The following is an 18,280-nucleotide window of genomic DNA, read 5'->3' as shown; positions in this document are numbered from 1 at the left end:
AACATAGGGAATTGGAGACGGTCATGACACATTTGTGGGGACACACACAAATACCCAAATTCACAGACCCCAGAGATAATGGCCCAGAAATGACCAGCCCAGGCCCTCTGGATTCCCCTGAAGTTTTCTCTCCCTCCTTAGGACTACCACCTAAGATACATTAGGTATCTTACTTGTAGTTCTGGTCTTCTAGAATGTCAACCTTAAGGAGACAAGGATGTTTGCTCCCTGTCACTCACTGCAGTACCCACTAGAGCGCCTGTTACACTGGAGATTGACCCTTGTTGACTAACTGGCCTCACAGACATTCACACACCCCGCCTCATCACAGGAACCATGTCTGCTTGGCTTGATCAGAGCCAAGTGAATTGTTCTCATCTCCTTCCCATGTGACAGAGGGGTGTCATCTGGCCCCCAAACAAACCAACTCCCACAGGAGGATCCATGTGCCCTTCCTGATGGCCCAGTGACTTCACACTTCCTGAACAGAAACCATACAAGGTCATGTCTAAAAGAATGCTACTCAGGAGCCTCGAGAGGTGAGTTGGGGCCCATGAGAGCTGGAGCTACTGTGGGCCAGCCCCCCGCGCTGCTGTAACTGCATCTAGAAACACACCCCTCATGACGTTACATGTCCTCATTTTGCTTTTCTTTTTAAGATTTACTTGTTTATTTGAGGGCGGGAGGGGCAGAAGGAGAGAGAGAGAATCTCAAGTAGATTTTCTGCTGAGCACAGAGCCCCAGGCCAGGCATGATTTCCTATGACCCTGAGAACATGACCCTGAGAGCATGACCTGAGCAGAAACCCAAGTCAGACACTTAACCAACTAAGCCACTCAGGTGCCCCACGTTTTGCTTCTCTGTGGAGGATTCACTGAGGGGAACACAGACTAGTGTCTCCTCCCCCTGCTGCCATGTCCTCTGCTGTGTTCTCCTCAGTATGGTATCCATGCCCGCCTGAGGTCTCATCTGTGCGCAGACCTCGCTCAGGTCAGCCATGTTGGCTTGTCCTCACCGAGGCCTTGATGGCTGTCCGTCCTAGTTAACGTCTGCTGGTGGGGAGCGTGGCAGCCTCAGAACCTTAAACTCCAGGTCTCACAGCCACAGAGAGATCACTTTGTGGACTCAGGAAAGCACTAGATGCTGTTGCAAGATGACGTTAAGACATTCCAGAACCCATTTCTGTGTCTTCAAGATATCAGGTGGTGTGGTCTCTGACAAAGGAGGGCACCACCTCCTGCGTCTGGGTGCTTTCGGGAGGGAGGGAATCCGCCATGTTTCTGCCACTTTTTAAACGTTGGACCCCATTGCATTCTGGGGGCCATGTTTACAAAGGGAAACTTGGGGCTGCGGAGGGTCCGTCAGGGATCTCCATTTCCCACAGACCACCGCCGGTACTCTGTAGGGTGAGTCCTAGTCCAGAAGAGAGTTGGCCTGGGCCTCGGGGGTTGCCTCCAAACTCACCCTGCAGGGAGGCTCTGAAGGAAGGGAACCTGGGCTTAGTTGGCACATGGGCAGCTGAAGCCTCAAGGTGGCCTGTGCCACAAACTCAGGGAGGGAGGTTTAGGGACAGTGGTGCCTGGGACTAGAACAAAGCAGGGTTCTCTTTTTTGACATCACGGGAGGTTTTGAGACTACTGTGAAGCTGCGCTGGTTGGTGCCTAGCTGATGCTCGTGGGGCAGCAGGGGTGACTCTGCTTGAGGGGCCGGTGTCTCCTGACCGTTCCAGGTTCTTCCACAGCATCACTTCGCAGTCACCTGCAGTTGTGACCAAGAACATTTCTATAGTACAGGTGTTGCATTAACCCTAAACTTGGGGGGCACCTAAGTGGCTCGGTCGGTTAAGCGTCTGACTCTTGATTGCTGCTGAGGTCATAATCTCAGGGTTGTGAGACTGAGCCCTAGGTGGTGCTCAGCCCTGGGCATGGAGCCCTCTTAAGTCTCTCTCTATCCCTGCCCCTCCTGTCCGCCCTTAAAAAAAAAAAAAATACACACACACACATATAACTAAATAGATACGTATGACTTAAACTTGTTTCTCAGCAAGCTGGCCCAGAGAAGGCAAGAAGGTAAGAGATGAGAAACGTAACACCTGGAAATGGCCTCAAGACCAGCTCTCAGGGAACCTGATGTTGATAACCCAAGATTAGATTAGGAAAAACCCAGGCAGCTCCCACCAGCATCCGTTAGCTGCACCCTTGTTTCAGACAACAGCATTCTTAAGTTATGATCTGAGAATCCTGCTGTTTGAGGTGGCACCAGGAGCCTTACGGCTTTCTCACCAGATATGTGTATGACATGCAGGTAGGTGTGGCCCTGGAGGGGTTTCCTATGTCAGGCTGGGATCCAAGACAGGTCTCTGGTGGCCTTCTTCCCCCCTTCTTAGACTACTTCCTACGTTGGAGGACAAACGGCGCACACAGAAATCAAAGTTAGGGTTTTAACACTTTCCTAGCATGTAACAGCATTTTTACTATTTTCTATTAATTGCTTTTAGTAAATATACACATGTAATTTAAGAGTAGTTATGTATTTTCACAAATGTATAACTGTAACACTCTCAAGATAGAGAACATTCCATCATCTCAAAAGAACAGTCAATAGTTATTAACAGAAAAATATGTCTAATACACAAATTAGACTTTATATGAATAAAATCTAGAAAAGAGGAGAGTAACACTTCAGAGAACATTCTCAACCATAACAATCTAAATTTGTGGGTACTTGAGGACTTGCAGGAAAATTTTAACCCATGCTGGATCTTTGATGTAGAACTCTGGAGCCAAGTGGAGAAGCCTATTGCTCAGATCCAATGGAAGTCAAGCAGTTGGCAATGGTTTTGAGATTATTCTTGGTTTCCAGGAAAAAAAAAAAAAGGAATAAGGAAAACAGGCTGGAAGCACGTGTCTGTGAAGGTGTATGCTTCTACCCACCTCTATACAGGTGGCTGAAAAATGTGCCTAGTCCTATTTCTCTTCTGAATTCCAAGTTTTATGTAAATTAGGCTTTGGTAAATTCTAACACGAAACCATAAATGCAACAGATTCTAGGAATCTAGTAGTTTGCATGACTGACTCTGACATTAACAGCTTCAAGGAGGGTCATTTCCAACTCTAGATTTATTTTTCTATCTCACACAGGCCTCTATTCTTAATGTAACTCTATACTCCAAGTCCCAGCCATAACCAATGACAAAGAGCAAAGGACAAAAGAAGAAAATAATGCACAAGACTATAATGTATGATGAACTTTACATATTCACAACTGTATGGCAACTATTTAGGAAAACAGAATAAGGCTCTTCAGGCCAATGAGATGGGAGCTTTCTGTTAATAAAGAAATGCAGAATATAGAAATAATGACTAAAGCATACTGAGTACTTGCCCCACAGGAGGACACCAGGGAAAGGAAAATACGAAAGTGTTATTTTTCAACATTCCTTTCCTTACATAATTTTAAATATAAAAATTAAACATATTTGCATATTAGAAATACACTTCAATCACCCATGGGCCCAACAGATTTCAAAATAAGAGTATAAAATGTTACTAAGGAAAAATTTACTTATTAAACTTGGGAACTCTTGTTTTAAAAGTGCCTACATAATTATCTCACTTCAGAATCTGCTTGTAAAAGTAAGTGGAAGTCCACAGTACAGAGAAATACTTTTAAGAATTCTCCTCAATTCTGCCTGGGTGGCTCAGTTGGTTATGCCGCTATCTCCACCTCAGGTCATGATCCCAGGGTGCTGGGATCAAGTCCTACATCGGGCTCCTTGCTCAGCGGGGGGCCTGCTTCTCTCTCTGCCTCTGCCTGCCAATCTGCCTGCTTGAGGTCTTACTCGCTCTCTCTGACAAATAAATAAATAAAATCTTTTTTTCAAAAAGGAATGAAAATCTGATAAAGACCATAGTGTGTATAACATTTATAATTTCTTTAATGTTGTGAATTTTCATAAGTATTCTCCATGAATTCATGTTCACAAAGTTTACCTATATTACTTCTTTCTTTCCCATATAATTTTCACACTACCTTTAAAATATCTGTAAAAAGTTCTTATTTTTTAGTCTATAGTATGAATCCAGGGAATAATCTAACATGATTTTCAGTGTTGTGGGACAAGTGAAGATTTCCTACATTGTTTACCATCAATGAAATTCTCTCTATTGACTTTTCTGGTAAGTTCTGAAGGAAACAGGATAACAGAAGGCTTTCCTACATTCCATACGTTTCTATAGTTTCTCTCCAGTGTGCATGAAAAACTAAGCAACAAATTACAGCTTTCTTACATTCCTTACTTCCATAGACTCTGTCTCACAGATGAGTTCTTTCATGATTTTATAAAGAATGAATAAGACTGAAGGCTTTACAACAAATTCTACATCGATAAGGCTTCTCTCCAGTGTGAGTTCTTTCATGTGTTTGTAACGAACTGGGAGAAAGAAATGCTTTCTTACATTTCGCACATTTATAAGGACCATCTCCAGTGTGGATCACCATGTGTGATCGAACACCTGACCGAAAAATGAAGCTTTTCCCACACTCCTTACATTCATAAGGCTTTTCTCCAGTGTGCGTTCTTTCATGTTTTTGAACATAATAGTGACTGCTGAAGGCCTTACCACATAGTTTACATTCATAACGTTTATCATCAGTATGCAATCTCTCATGTTTGTGTAAGTTACTTGAATATCTGAAGATTTTACTGCATTTTGTACATTCATAGGGTTTTTCTGCACTATGTGTCTTTTCATGTATTCGAAAGGACTGGACACAACTGAAAGCTTTTCCACACTGCTTACATTCATATGGTTTGACTCCAGTGTGAATTCTTTCATGAATTCGAAAGTAATTGGGACAACTAAAAGCTTTCCCACATTCCTTACACTTATAAGGTTTCTCCCCAGTATGAGTTCTTTCATGATTTCGAAGGGAACTGGGATAACGAAAAGTTTTACCACATCCCTTACATTCATGAGGCTTCCCTGAAGTATGAATTCTTCTGTGTTTTCCAAGGGACCTGGGAGAACTGAAAGCTTTACCACATTCCTTACATTCGCAGGGCTTCACTCCACTGTGTGTCATTTCGTGACTACGACAGTTTTTGGGACACCTGAAGGCTTTCCCACACTCCTTACATTTATAAAGTCCATCTCCACTTTGCTTGATCATGTCTCTTCGAAATTTGGTAAGAGGATGAAAGGCTTTCCCACTTTCCTTACATTCATAGGGTTTCTCCCCATTATGGCTTCTCTCGTGTTTACGTAAATTACTTGAATAACTGAAGGTTTTACCACATTTTGTACATTCCTTGGGCTTTTTTGCACTGTGTATCCTTTCATGGATTCGAAAGGACCTGAGACAACGGAAAGCTTTACCACATTGCTTACAGTCACTAGGTTTCTCTCCAATATGAGTCCTTTCATGTTTATGTAAGTTACTTGAATAACTGAAGGTTTTGCCACATTTTGTACACTTGTAGGGCTTTTCCCCACTGTGTGCCCTTTCATGAATTTGAAAGTAATTGCGACAAATGAAAGCTTTTCCGCAGTGTTTACATTCATAGGGCCTCTGTCCAGTGTGTGTCCTTTCATGCATTCGGATGGATTGCCGATGCTTGAAGGATTTCCCACACTCCTTACATTTATAAGGCTTCTCTTCACATTCCTGATACTCATATGGCTTGTGTCCAGTGTGAGATCTCAAGTGCTTGTTAAAGGATGAATGACACATGAACACTTGTCCACACAAAGTACATTTACGTAGTTTTATTCTGGTAGGACTTTTCTTCTTCTGATTATGATGTGGAATCTGGCTGAAGATTTCTTCATACTGACTACATTCTTTGCTTTTACGGAGTCTTTCTACCATTTGACTGCTGTAAAATATGAGAAGCATATTGTTAATAGGTTATTAATAATCTTATTAATTATGACAGTGACTTTTGTACCATCTTCAAGGAAAATGTTGGTTTTCTGCATATTTTGATTGTTTGAAAATGAACATACTGAGAGCTTTGCAACAGGCCTCTATCTTAAGTATTATCAAAACAGTAATATTCATAAATGGTATTTCTTTTTTTTTTTCCATTTTCCCAAGATTAAATGATTATTAAAAAAGCACGCCACACTGTATAGAAATCAACATTCTCTCCCATAATTCTGTGCATCTGGGACTATAGAAATGTCACTGTCCCTGTCCCACATCTTCAAATTAACATTCTCAGGTCACAACAATAAGTGTTCCCAAAGGGGACCTTCCGGAAAAACAAGCTATTTCCTCGGCTCATATTTCCCTCTTTTTGCAGCATGCACCAGCAGTCTATCCGAGAAGTATATATCAGGGAGTAAGGAGAGCATCCACCAGCAAGCCCACAGTTGTTGACAGCCATAAGATTAGAGACAAGCACAAAGGGATAGGTCAACATACTGGCAAAAAATCCTGTGACAGCTTGGGAATAACTCTTCATTTCACTCATGGTGGAAACCCCACTGTCCAGTGCATAGGTATTGATGAGGTAGGCCAGTGAGTTACAGAGCCACAAAGAAATGATGTCACCTAGGAGGCGGGGAATAAGACCCGCAAAAAATCCTAGGATGCCCTCTTCACGACAGATGGTTACTATGGAATCATAAAGTCCACAGTACTTGGATTCTCTGCCAATGAACTGTACCATAGATCTTATAGTGATCACGTAGAAGGGATGTGTGATGAGGGTAGCAGCAGAACGGGCCATCATTTCTCGAGTCGTCTCCTTGATAACTTGGTCGAAGGAAGGTGTGACTTCTTTCTGTGCATTTCCAGAGCCTAAATCCTCAACCTTGTCACATTCCTGGTAATGCTGTAAAACTTTACCATGGACCACAGTTCCAAGGACACCTGAACACAGTCTTGGAGTTAAGCCTGTGAACAACCCACGCTTCCCATCGATGCTCGCAATGTGCTGAGCATAACAAAAGAGACCAGGAAGCTGACATACTTGCCGCCCAAAAATATTTCGTCCTATTGTTGGAGGAAGAGGCTCATATCCCACCTGGATGAGCACCTTCACGTACATGAGCGGCTGGGACAGGATGGTGAGGCTGGAGCCCAGGAGCACCTGACTGGCCGCGTCCGCCATGATGGCACCCGCGGACGGACCCATAAATGGTATTTCTACATGCAGTTTTCAGATACACCATTTTTCAGAAACTGTACATCTCAGTTACATGTGAGGAAAAAACACTTTTGGTGAAAATATCTTAAGGATCAATGAATTTAAAGCTGGGGTGATTTATTTGCTTGTTTTTAAAATTTCATGACATTTCTAGATTCTTTAATGAAACTCTGTTTTCTCATGTGAATGCTACTCACCTTAGATCTGTCCCATGATTTTCATTCCGATCTTCACTGTCATGGATATCCCATTTTTCCTCTGAACCACAAACTAGAAAAAAGCAGTATAAATTATAAAAATTTATACAAAAATTGTTAGGATTCTAGGTCCATGATGAGTTGTGACCACAGCAGGTTTATTGATGAAAATATTCCCATCCCATTTTTCTCCCCTGAAATAGCCCTGATGAGCAAGTTACACTGAATCTCTAATTGATTTAGCAAGTAAGAATGGCATCATCCTACCTATTGAGGCCAGGTTCCTGAAGGTTTCCTGCATCACATCTCTGTAGAGTTTCTTCTGGGAGGGATCTAGGAGAGCCCACTCCTCCATGGTGAACTTCACAGTCACATCCTCAAAGGCCACTGAGTCCTGAATAATCCCATATATGTATATAGGATGGGTGAGACAGACCACTGAAGACTTATACTCAATTAATAAGCAGTTTACATATGACTTCCAGAGCCCAAGTGACCTGAGGGGCAAGGGTATTTCTTTCCTTCCTGTTCCAAAGGTGGGACATTGTAAGGATGATAGTGTTTTCTCACTCCTGACACCAAATATGTGGTATTTGTTCCACAGCCACTTCTCCAATTCTATGTCACCAAACAGGTGTCCAACAATTCAATTCTAATCTAAACTACCCAAAATTTAAGTCAGATTCATAGTTTAAGAAGTCAGTCTCACACACTGCCCCTACTTGTATTACCAGCTACAAATGGGGAGCCAAGTTTACTATTTCAGTAGCCAATTACAAATTCACAGATTTCTGCTACACTCTGTCTTATCTGTTAATTTACTGAAATGATTTTGAGAAACTTAGCAAAATACTTTATTTACCATTACCCGTTTACTGTAAAGCATACAACCCAGGAACAGAGAAAAGCTGCAATGCATAGGAAAGTTAAGGCAGTGGTATGGGTAAGGGGAATAGAAAACAGGGTATGCACAGCTCCTCCCTCGCCATGGACACACCAACCTCCCAGCACCTGGGTGGACTCACCCTTGCACAGAATTCCGCCTTTAAGAATTCTGATGGAGGTTTCATTACATCGGCACAATTTATTAAATCACTGGCCACTGGTGATTAACCCAATCTCCAGTTCCTGTCTTATACCCAGAAGCTGGGAGCTACAGCTCAACATTCTAAACATTTAATCAAAGCTTGCTATTTTAGGGGGCACCTGGGTGGCTCAGTTGGTTGGGTGTCTGCTTCCGGCTCAGGTCATGATCCCAGAGTCCCAGGATCCCACCCCTCTCAGGCTCCCTGCTCAGCGTGGAGTCTGCTTCTCCCTCTCCATCTGCTCTTTCCTCTGCTCCCTCTCTCTCTCTTCCTCTCAAATAATATTTTTTTTTAAAAAGCTTGCTATTTCAGGAATCCAAAACTCCATGATAAAAGCTACCTAGTAAGTGGACAAGAGGTGCCTCATTAGACAAAACACACTCATTCACGATTAATACTGAAGTAATTTCAAGGGATTCAAGAGGATTTTGCTAAGAACTGAGGATACTTACCATACTTCTTTCTCCTTATAGTAGGGCAAGCCCAGGGACAAGGGCCCACTAAAAAGACTGACAGCAAATCACTGAAGTAAGAGAATACCACCCCACTGGCCCCATGTACCTCTACATCAACTGGGAACTTATTTAATGTAAGTGCATGATTTGGGAAAAAAAAAAAAAAACATGCTTTCTGGTAACCTCAGGGTGATGGCAAGAATGTCCCCTCTCACTACACTTAAATGACATTATACTGGAATTCTTAGCTAATACACTCAGACAAGGGCAATAACAAAAGGTAAATAACAAAAAATGAAAGGTAAACATTTGGGGAAGTAAGAAATAAAACTGTCTTTGTCAATTGAGGGGCACCTGGGTGGCTCAGTCGTTAAGCGTCTGCCTTTGGCTCAGGTCATGATCCCAGCGTCCTGGGATCAAGCCCCACATCAGGCTCCCTCTTCAGCAGGAATCTTGCTTCTCCCTCTCCCACTCCCCCTGCTTGTGTTCCCTTTCTCGCTGTCTCTCTCTCTCTGTTAAATAAATAAATAAAATCTTTAATAAAAAAGATTGTCAATTGAGAAAATGAAAAAAATTCCAAATAACAAAGAAAACCCCACGAACCAAGAGCAAAAATAAAAGATAAAAAGCTGGGGACGCCTGGGTGGCTCAGTTGGTTAAGCAGCTGCCTTCGGCTCAGGTCATGATCCCAGCGTCCTGGGATCGAGTCCCACATCGGGCTCCTTGCTGAGCGGGGAGCCTGCTTCTCCCTCTGCCTCTGCCTGCCATTCTGTCTGCCTGTGCTCGCTCTCTCCCCCTCTCTCTCTCTGATAAATAAATAAAATCTTAAAAAAAAAAAAAAGATAAAAAGCTAAGGGAACCTGGGTGGCTCAGCTGACTGAGCATCCATCCAACTTTTGGGTCACGGGATCAGGCCCATGGGGCTCCACTCCCAGCAGGGAGCCTGCTTTTCTCCCTCTGCCCTTCCCCTCCCCTTGCTTGCTCTCTCTCTCTCTCTCTCTAAAATAAATAAATCAGGGCGCCTGGGTGGCTCAGTGGGTTAAGCCTCTACCTGTCGCAGAGGCTCTCTGCTCAGCGGGGAGCCTGCTTCCCTCTCTGTCTCTGCCTGCCTCTCTGCCTGCTTGTGATCTCTCTCTCTGTCAAATGAATAAATAAAATCTTTTTTAAAAATAAAAAATAAATCTTTTTTAAAAATAATTTTAAAAGTTAAGGGGCACCTAGGTGGCTCAGTTGGTTAGGTGTCTGCCTTCAGCCTGGGTTGTGATCCCAGCATCCTGAGATCAAGCTCTGCATCAGGGTGCCTGCTCAGCAGGAAGTCTGCTTCTCCCTCTCCCTCTGCATCTCCCCCCAACTTTTGCTCTCTCACATGTGCATTATCTCTCTCAAATAAATAAATAAAATCTTTTTTAAAGAAAGTGAATATTTGGGTGCCTGACTGACTCAGTTAATAGAGCGTACAACACTTAATCTTAGGTCGTGAGTTCAAGCCGCACACTGGGCATGGGGCCTACTTTAAAAAAAGAATAAATATGTAAAAAGTTGGGGTGCCTGAGTGACTCAGTTGGTTAAATGTCTGCCTTTGGCTCAGGTCATGACCCCAAGGTCCTGGGATCAAGCCCTATATCCATCTCATTGCTCAGTGGGGGCCTGCTTCTCCCTCTCCCCTGGCCTGCCACTTGCCCAGCTTGTGCATGCTCTCTCTCTCTCCCTCTCAAATGAATGAATAAAATCTTTAGAAAAATTATATGAAGTTAATATAGAAAGGCAATTGCTTTCCAGAAATCTACACAAATACAGTGAACTCATCTTTAACAAAGAACCAAAGGTAACTCAATGGAAACAGTTTTTCCAAGAAATAATGCCAAAAGAACTAGACATCCACATGCAAAAAAAATTTTTTTTAATCTACAGAATTTATACCTTTCACAAAAGTTAACTCAAATTTGATCATAGATCTTAGTACAAATTGTTAATTTCAACACTCCTAAAAGATAAGACAGTTGAAAATCCTGGTGATGTGGTGTTTGGTGACTAATTTTCTTAAAAAAAACAACAACAAACATTTTCATTACAGTGAAAAACTACTCAGTGAAACTCAGTGGTATGGGTAAGGGGAATAGAAAACAGGGTGTGCACAGCTCCTCCCTCGCCATGGACACACCAACCTCGCCAGCACCTGGGTGGACTCACCCTTGCACAGAATTCCGCCTTTAAGAATTCTGATGGAGGTGAAACAGAAGTTAACAGAATGAAAACACAAACCATAGTCTGGCAGAAAATCTTTCAAATCACTTATCTGATAAAGGACTGGCATTGAACACAAGCAAAATATTCTTAAAATGCCAACAAACGGAAAACAATCCAAATGAAGATGGGAAAATATCTAAACACATCCCTCATCAGTGATATATAGACAGTAAATAAGCACATGAAAACAATTTCAAAATCTTATTTCATTAGGAAGTTGCACATAAAAAGAACAATGAGAGGGGCACCTGGGTGGCTCAGTGGGTTAAGCCTCTGCCTTTGGCTTGGGTCATGATCCCGGGGTCCTGGGATCGAGTCCTGCATTGGGCTCTCTGCTCAGCGGGGAGCCTGCTTCCCCCTCCCTCTCTCTGCCTGCCTCTCTGCCTACTTGTGATCTCTGTATGTCAAATAATTAATAAAAATCTTTAAAAAAATGTTTTTTAATAAAAATTTTAAAAAGAACAATGAGGTATCACCAGTTGCTTGTTACAATGGCTAAACATCATGAGAACATCAAACCAACTTCATTGCTGGTGGAAACGGAAAATGGTAAACCTACATTGGAAGAAAGGCAGTTTTTTAACACTAAGCCTACATTTACCATACTATGCAGCAATTATGTGTTTCAAATGAACACAAATGAATTTAAAACTTATGTTCATAAAAATCCTACATGTGAATGTTTACAGGAGCTTTATGCACACTTGTCATGACTTACATGGAACCAAGACAATTTCAATAGGTGAGCTGATTAAAAAAAAAAATCACTGGTATATCCACTGGATGAAATATTTTACAGTGATGAGAGAAATCGGATTATCAAACGAAAAGACTCAAGGACAGTTAAAAATCATATTCTTTTTTTTTTTTAAAGATTTATTTGACAGAGAGAAATCACAAGTAGACAGAGAGGCAGCCAGAGAGAGAGAGAGAGGGAAGCAAGCTCCCTGCTGAGCAGAGAGCCCGATGCGGGACTCGATCCCAGGACCCTGAGATCATGACCTGAGACGAAGGCAGCGGCTTAATCCACTGAGCCACCCAGGCGCCCCTAAAAATCATATTCTTAAGTGAAAGAAAACTACATAACAAGGCTACACACTATGATTCCAATCATAGGGCATTTCCCAGAAAAGAGAAAATTAAAAGGCATCAAAAGATCTTTGGTTACTTGGGTTTTGGGGTGGGAGGGAGGGGTGAATGACCAGGTAGAGAACAGGAGATTTTCAAGAGAGTGAAAGTATTCTATAGGATACAAAAATGACAGACAGGGGTGCCTGGGTGGCTCAGTGGGTTAAGCCTCTGCCTTTGGCCTGGGTTATGATCTCAGGGTTCTGGGATCGAGCCTCACATCAGGTTCTCTGCTCAGCAGGGAGCCTGCTTCCCCCACCCTGACCTGTTGCTGCTCTGCCTACTTGTGATCGATCTCTCTCTCTGTCAAATAAATAAATAAAATCTTGAAAAAAAAATGACAGAGACATGTCATTTCACATTAGCTGAGGTCCTGAGATTATACAACACAGAGTCAACCTTAATGTATGGACTTCATGCACTAAAGTTGGTTCAACAAATGTAACAAATGTATTACAACAATACAAGATATAAAATATAGGACAAACTGTGTCCAAGCAGAGGGATTTTGTGGGAAGTCTCTGTACTTTCCGATTAAATTTTCTGTAAACCTAACTTCTCTTAAAAAAAAAGTCTACTAGGAAAAGAAAAAGAGACACATTAATATTCACACCTAATAACTGACCCATGTGAGGCACAGACCATCTTTCATTCAATGTATTTCAACTTATTTCAGTAAGCCATTATGGTGCTTTATGAAGTCTGCACCCTGAGACTTGGAAGAGAGGAGAAACAGTGAATGCCTGTGAGAATGCCCCAGCAGTGTATTTTGAGAAGTGAAATGAGTGCCTTTGTTACTATCGGTAACATCTGGACTTAGACATCGATTACATGGCTCCTGGCAAGGCCTTGTGTTCTGGCCTTAATATACATATAGACAAGTGTTACTTTTATTTATATTGGGGATAGTGGAGACATAGGATTCCTAGAGTCCTTTCACCCCAGTAGGGCAACTCAGAGAGTCACTCCAGACTAGTGAACAGGTGAAGATGGTGTCAACTGTCAACTGGTGCTAAGATCACTGATTGATGTACAGTAAGTTGTGATGACCCTCTGGTCTGATCTAATTCAGACATAAGAAGCAGCAGTTCTGCCTAAACTCCATTACACACAAACGTGGTGATGTCTATGAACTCCCATTGCTTTGCACTCAGATACTCCTATGGCGCTCCCCAGAGAGCCCAGGGGTCTGGGAAAGGGAGGCGTCTTCCTCCAACACCATGGCATCTTGCAAAAGACTGCAAAAGAGGGCCATGCTCTCCTGTACCTGGCTATCCCAAAGGTCCACGGTTTGCCCCATGTCTCAAGCTGGTCAAAGAGCAGCCTTTTTCAAGGCCATCATGGTAAGTCCAGAAGGCATGAAAGGAGGTCAAGGAAGCAGTCAAACGAAGAAGGCTGCGGACACTACCGGGGCCGGTTCAGTGGCAGTTTCAAGAATCTCCAGCCTTTTGAGGTACCAGTACCCACTGTAAGAGCATAAATGAGTTCAAGTAAAATTTGTAAACAAGAAATATGTTTCCTCTGGAACCTAGTAGATGTGAGTGCTGCTGGGAGAAGAGCTATTTCCTTGTGATATTAGAGAGGGGAGGTGTCACATTATCAATCAAGGTCCAGTAAAATAACAAGGTTGACCAGGCCTCACATTCACGCATGACAATGCCCCATCCACATTTTGCTAGCTCCTTTTCTCAATGTTTGCCTCCCTAGTATGTCCTCAGGGGAGGAGATCATTAATGGGGCACCTGTGTTCTTGGAGAAACCCAGATGCAGTTCAGATGACTGTTTGGGAGGGCAAAACTGTTGAAGATCCAGAAAAGGTGTACTGTGTCCCTTCAAGATAAAGGCCACTGCCGCTGTGAGGCTGTTGAGATAAGCACCAACCAGAACAGATCCCACCCAATCTGGGACAGCAGGGTATTAACCCTATTGTTGATTGGTTGAATCAATAATTTCCCTAAAGTTGGGGACTGAGTATAGAGGTGCATTGGGCGTGACCACAGTTACAGTTACACAGTTGTGGCAATCGACTGTGAGGTGTCATTCAGTTGTTCCAGGTAAGAATAAGTCAAATTCAGCTTTTCACCAAAGGAGAAGCACTGGGAATAATCAACCCTTCACTGAACAGGTTTTGTATATGGTTTCGATCCTTCAAGGGCCATATGAACTATTGTTAGAGGGTACAGTGCAAGAGGTCTCATTTTTGTGAAGACAACTTGTAAGTGACAAGGACAAACATCAGTAAGAATAATATACACTTGCAGCTGCTTCTTGGATATAGGAGGCTCGAGAAATGATCAAAACTCTGTATTTGGGAGTGGCTGGGCTTAATAGTGCTGGAAGGAACTCAGATCCGTTCACGGTGATTTTATTAAGTTACACTCCCTATCTTACAAATTGATTTTATTTTATTTTCTAAAGATTTTATCTTATTTATTTGACAGAGAGAGAGAGATCACAAGTAGGCAGAGGGACAGGCAGAGAGAGAGAGGAGGAAGCAGGGAGCCTGATGCAGGGTTCAATCCTAGGATCCTGGGATCATGACTGAGCCGAAGCCAGAGGCTTAACCCAATGAGCCACCCAGGTGCCCCAATTTAGTGTAAATATATATATAAACTTGGGGCGCCTGGGTGGCTCAGTCACTTGAGCATCTGACTCTTGGTTTCGGCTCAGATCATGATCTCATGGTCCTTAGCTCTAGCCCCACATCAAGTTCTGTGCTCAGTGTGAAGCTGGTTTGTCCCTCTCCCTCCACTCCTTCCCTCTCCCTCTCTCTCTCTCTCTCTCTGGAATAAATAAAATCTTTAAATATATATACAATATATGTATATATATATGAACTCATATATGTATATATATATGAATTTATTTATACTATAGTATTTAACAGTCTTGGTTTCATTTTAACTTTGTAACAGGAAATCATTTTAAGATATAATTCCTTTAAACACTAGAGGTTACCAAAGGAAAAAAAAAACAAAACACTAGAGGTTACAAAAATGTAAACCATTTGTATGGTTTCTGAAAATTTTCAAATGTCTAATTAGCAGGACATGGGGCACCCTAGTTTGTCCATTCCCTAGATCACACGCAGGGTATTTTCCAGAAATAAGTACCATATTACTTACATTAGGGGTTTGAGTTGAGCACCTTACATGCACTGGGTTTTCAAATATTTACCTAAACTTTGGGCAGTTTTTCTTACATCAATTAAAACAGGAATTCAATTGCTTTAGCCTGTTGAATGTCAGTATTCTCTAGGGGCATGGACATGCTCTAACTGATCCAAAAATGAAAAATGACCTTAAGAAAAGTTGACTGAGTGCCTCTCATGTCTTGAAGTTCTCCTGTCTAAAGAGAACACAAATTCTATCTAGTTCCACAATTTTCTTGCTTTCCCACTGTATCTCTCAATCAACTCACAATTCCAGAGCCCAAGTGCTTAAAGAAACTAGAGCCAAAGGGCTGTACTATTTAATCACTAAAGGAATCATATAAGGATCCACACATATGAGCGGCCTGCTTCCCACGGGACAGAAGGAAAGCCACATTCAGAAAGTTCCACATTCTAGGGGCACCTGGCTGACTCAGTGGGTAGAGTATGTGACTCCTGATCTTGGGATGGTGAGCTCAAGCCCCACCTTGGGCGTAGAGCTTACTTTAAAAAAAAAAAAAATCCCAATTCTAGTCTCTCCTGGTGGAGACAGAAGCCCTGGAATGGGTCAGTATATGGAAGCAATGATAATAGACACGTGAGCAGCCACAGGAATGAACTCTGGGACTTCACACACATGCAGGGGAGGCGATCCGGGAAGAAAAACTGGGCATTATGTACTTCCCCTTGAAAGCTCAAGAGGGTCAGAGCTTAGAGACACCATCCTGAGGACTCTGCCTGCCACTGACATTGCTTTGCACCACCAGTGATATCTTTTTTTTTTTTTTAAGATTTTGTTTATTTATTTGACAGACAGAGATCACAAGTAGGCAGAGAGGCAGACAGAGAGAGAGGGGGAAGCAGGCTCCCCGCTGAGCAGAGAGCCCGATGTGGGGCTCGATCCCAGGACCCTGAGATCATGACCTGAGCGAAAGGCAGAGGCTTTAACCCACTGAGCCACTCAGGTGCCCCCACCAGTGATATCTTAAATGACATAAACTCAATGTCTGAACAATGCAGCAAATCACTCAAACCAGCGTTTATGTGGAAAGGAAGAGGAAATGTAGGGCACTTTACTGGCTCAGTAAGAAACCTCACAAGTATGGACTGCAGTCACAAAAATAAATAAATAATAAGATGTTAATTATTAACAGAACAATTTGTTTTATAAACTACTAATCATAGTCGAACACTATAGGTCTGCAAGTCTAAGCCTTGGAAATCTATTTGAACTCATTCCAAATTAAAGAACAGACCTCAGAGTATCAGGAACACACTCAAGGGAGGAAAAAAGTAAAAAAGAATAATACCTGCAGGGTAACACTAGAATTTTTTTTTTCCTGAACTCACCCCTTTCTTGAGTCTGAAAATATTTTAGTTTTTCACAATGTATGGATTAAATAAATTTTTATTCACTGAAAAATCTGAGACTAAAGTTCATTGAATAAATCGCTTAAAGGTGATAAACTGAGGAACATCTGGGTGGCTCAGACAGTTAAACATCTGCCTTTGGCTCGGGATGATCCCGGGGTCCTGGGATCCAGCCCCACATCGGGCTCCCAGCTCCACGGGGGAGCCTGCTTCTCCGTCTGCCTACTGCTCCGCCTGCTTCTGTTCTCTCTCTCTCTCTCTCTGTCAAATTTAAAAAAAAAAAAAAAAAGTGACAAACCGAGGGAAGGATCATGCTTACAGGACAGGTCACCCAGGAAAGTTTCAAAGAGGAACCTCCAGCAGAAGGACTTCCCATAGGATGGCTGTACCTAGGAACGACCCTGGAAGGAGGGGCACAAGGATCTCATACAACGTTGTTCCAGGTCATTATTCGCTATTTTTCTCTTCCGTAAAATATCCAGGAACAAAAACTAAGCCCGTTTAAAAGCGCCATCCACCAAGAGCAGGAAAAAATGATAAATAATTGAAATACTGGGTCTGTTTGAAATGCACCATGAAGGACGAATAGCTAGTTCCTAGTGACGCTGTGAACTGGAAATGGTAAGTGGGCCAGAAGGAATCTGGAAATTTACGCAACGACTGCCAGTCCTAGGGAGAGCTGGGCGTTGGGTGGAGGGGGGCGCAGGTGCCTCGACAGGATCGTGGATTTCCCACAATTTGGGGAAACTCAGGAGAAACGAGGTCCCTTCTGAAAAGAAAGGAAGGGCTGAGGACCCCACAGGCCATGGCACCTCCCGAGCACGAACTCCAGGGAGCCAGTCACGATCGTCCCCAGTCACCGGGGGTCACCGCACAACGTGGAGAGACGCGAAGCTGCGGGCGCAGAGCCGTCCCCAGGGCGGAAGTTGCCGGGCGCAGGGACCGGACAGGACGCCGGGGTCTCGGCTGCGGGCCCAGGCCCCAGGCCGCGCGCGGGAGGGGACTGAAGTCCGAGCGGCGCCACGGAGCGACTCGAGTCGCAGACTTCAGAGTTCTCCGCAGGGAGGCCAGCTCGCGCCCCCCGCCGTCTCCGGGCTGTTCCACCCGGTACTCCGCCCCCCTGTCTGGAAGCCCCGGCCGGCACACTCACCATCTCTAGCTTTCCGGGGTCTCCCGGCGTTCTGCCTACGATTTCGGGGAAGGGACAGGTCTAAGAAAGACAGAAACCCGGGAAGAGCGACCTGGAAGCTCTAAGGACAGGGACCCCCGATCCCAACAATGGCGGGGGCCAGAACCTCCCGCGGAGTGACTGCGGAGCATCGCCCCGCCCACCTGCCCTGACCTCTCCCCTGATTGGACAGGTAGCGAGGCCCACCCCCGCTTTCTCGGGAGTTACTGCTGGCCAGAGGGGAGATGTCTGGGGGACCGCGGCGGAAACTCGTTCTCTCCCGGGATTTTTACTTGGGAGGGTAATGCGGACCGTCCACTCG

General features: G+C 43.6%; 1 protein-coding gene and 1 pseudogene across 3 annotated transcripts; both read right to left on the bottom strand.

The window, feature by feature from the left end:
* Nucleotides 1-3,245: 3,245 nt before the first annotated feature.
* LOC309864776 (uncharacterized protein) lies at nt 3,246-18,128 on the bottom strand. 2 transcript variants are annotated; one of them, XM_082730586.1, is made up of 5 exons: nt 17,941-18,120; nt 13,536-13,734; nt 7,621-7,747; nt 7,354-7,426; nt 3,246-5,878 (listed from the first exon to the last, which is right to left on the bottom strand). In XM_082730586.1, the coding sequence occupies exons 2-5, from the start codon at nt 13,566-13,568 to the stop codon at nt 4,339-4,341; spliced, it is 1,773 nt and encodes a 590-aa protein (XP_082586712.1). In that variant the 5' UTR covers nt 13,569-13,734; nt 17,941-18,120; the 3' UTR covers nt 3,246-4,338. The 2 variants fall into 2 exon arrangements, with proteins under 2 accessions (XP_082586712.1, XP_082586713.1); XM_082730587.1 differs by lacking the exon at nt 13,536-13,734 and having other exon boundaries at nt 17,941-18,128.
* On the bottom strand, nt 6,072-7,143 carry LOC309843194 (mitochondrial carrier homolog 2 pseudogene; annotated as a pseudogene). Its single transcript has one exon. The product of its transcript is annotated as a mitochondrial carrier homolog 2 pseudogene (transcript).
* Nucleotides 18,129-18,280: the final 152 nt, after the last annotated feature.

The sequence above is a fragment of the Mustela nivalis genome (assembly GCF_964662115.1).
Source record: "Mustela nivalis genome assembly, chromosome: 1".
Classification (NCBI taxonomy): domain Eukaryota; kingdom Metazoa; phylum Chordata; class Mammalia; order Carnivora; family Mustelidae; genus Mustela; species Mustela nivalis.
This window is presented reverse-complemented; position numbering and strand designations above follow the sequence as displayed.

Excerpts from the sequence above, each read along its gene's own strand:
- LOC309864776 (XM_082730586.1), bottom strand. The coding sequence starts at position 13,568 with ATGGGGCAAACCGTGGACCTTTGGGATAGCCAG. Across the intron at positions 7,427-7,620 it reads CAGGAACCTGGCCTCAATAG|TTTGTGGTTCAGAGGAAAAA; the intron begins GTAGGATGATGC and ends GCTTTTTTCTAG. Across the intron at positions 5,879-7,353 it reads AATCATGGGACAGATCTAAG|CAGTCAAATGGTAGAAAGAC; the intron begins GTGAGTAGCATT and ends CATATTTTACAG.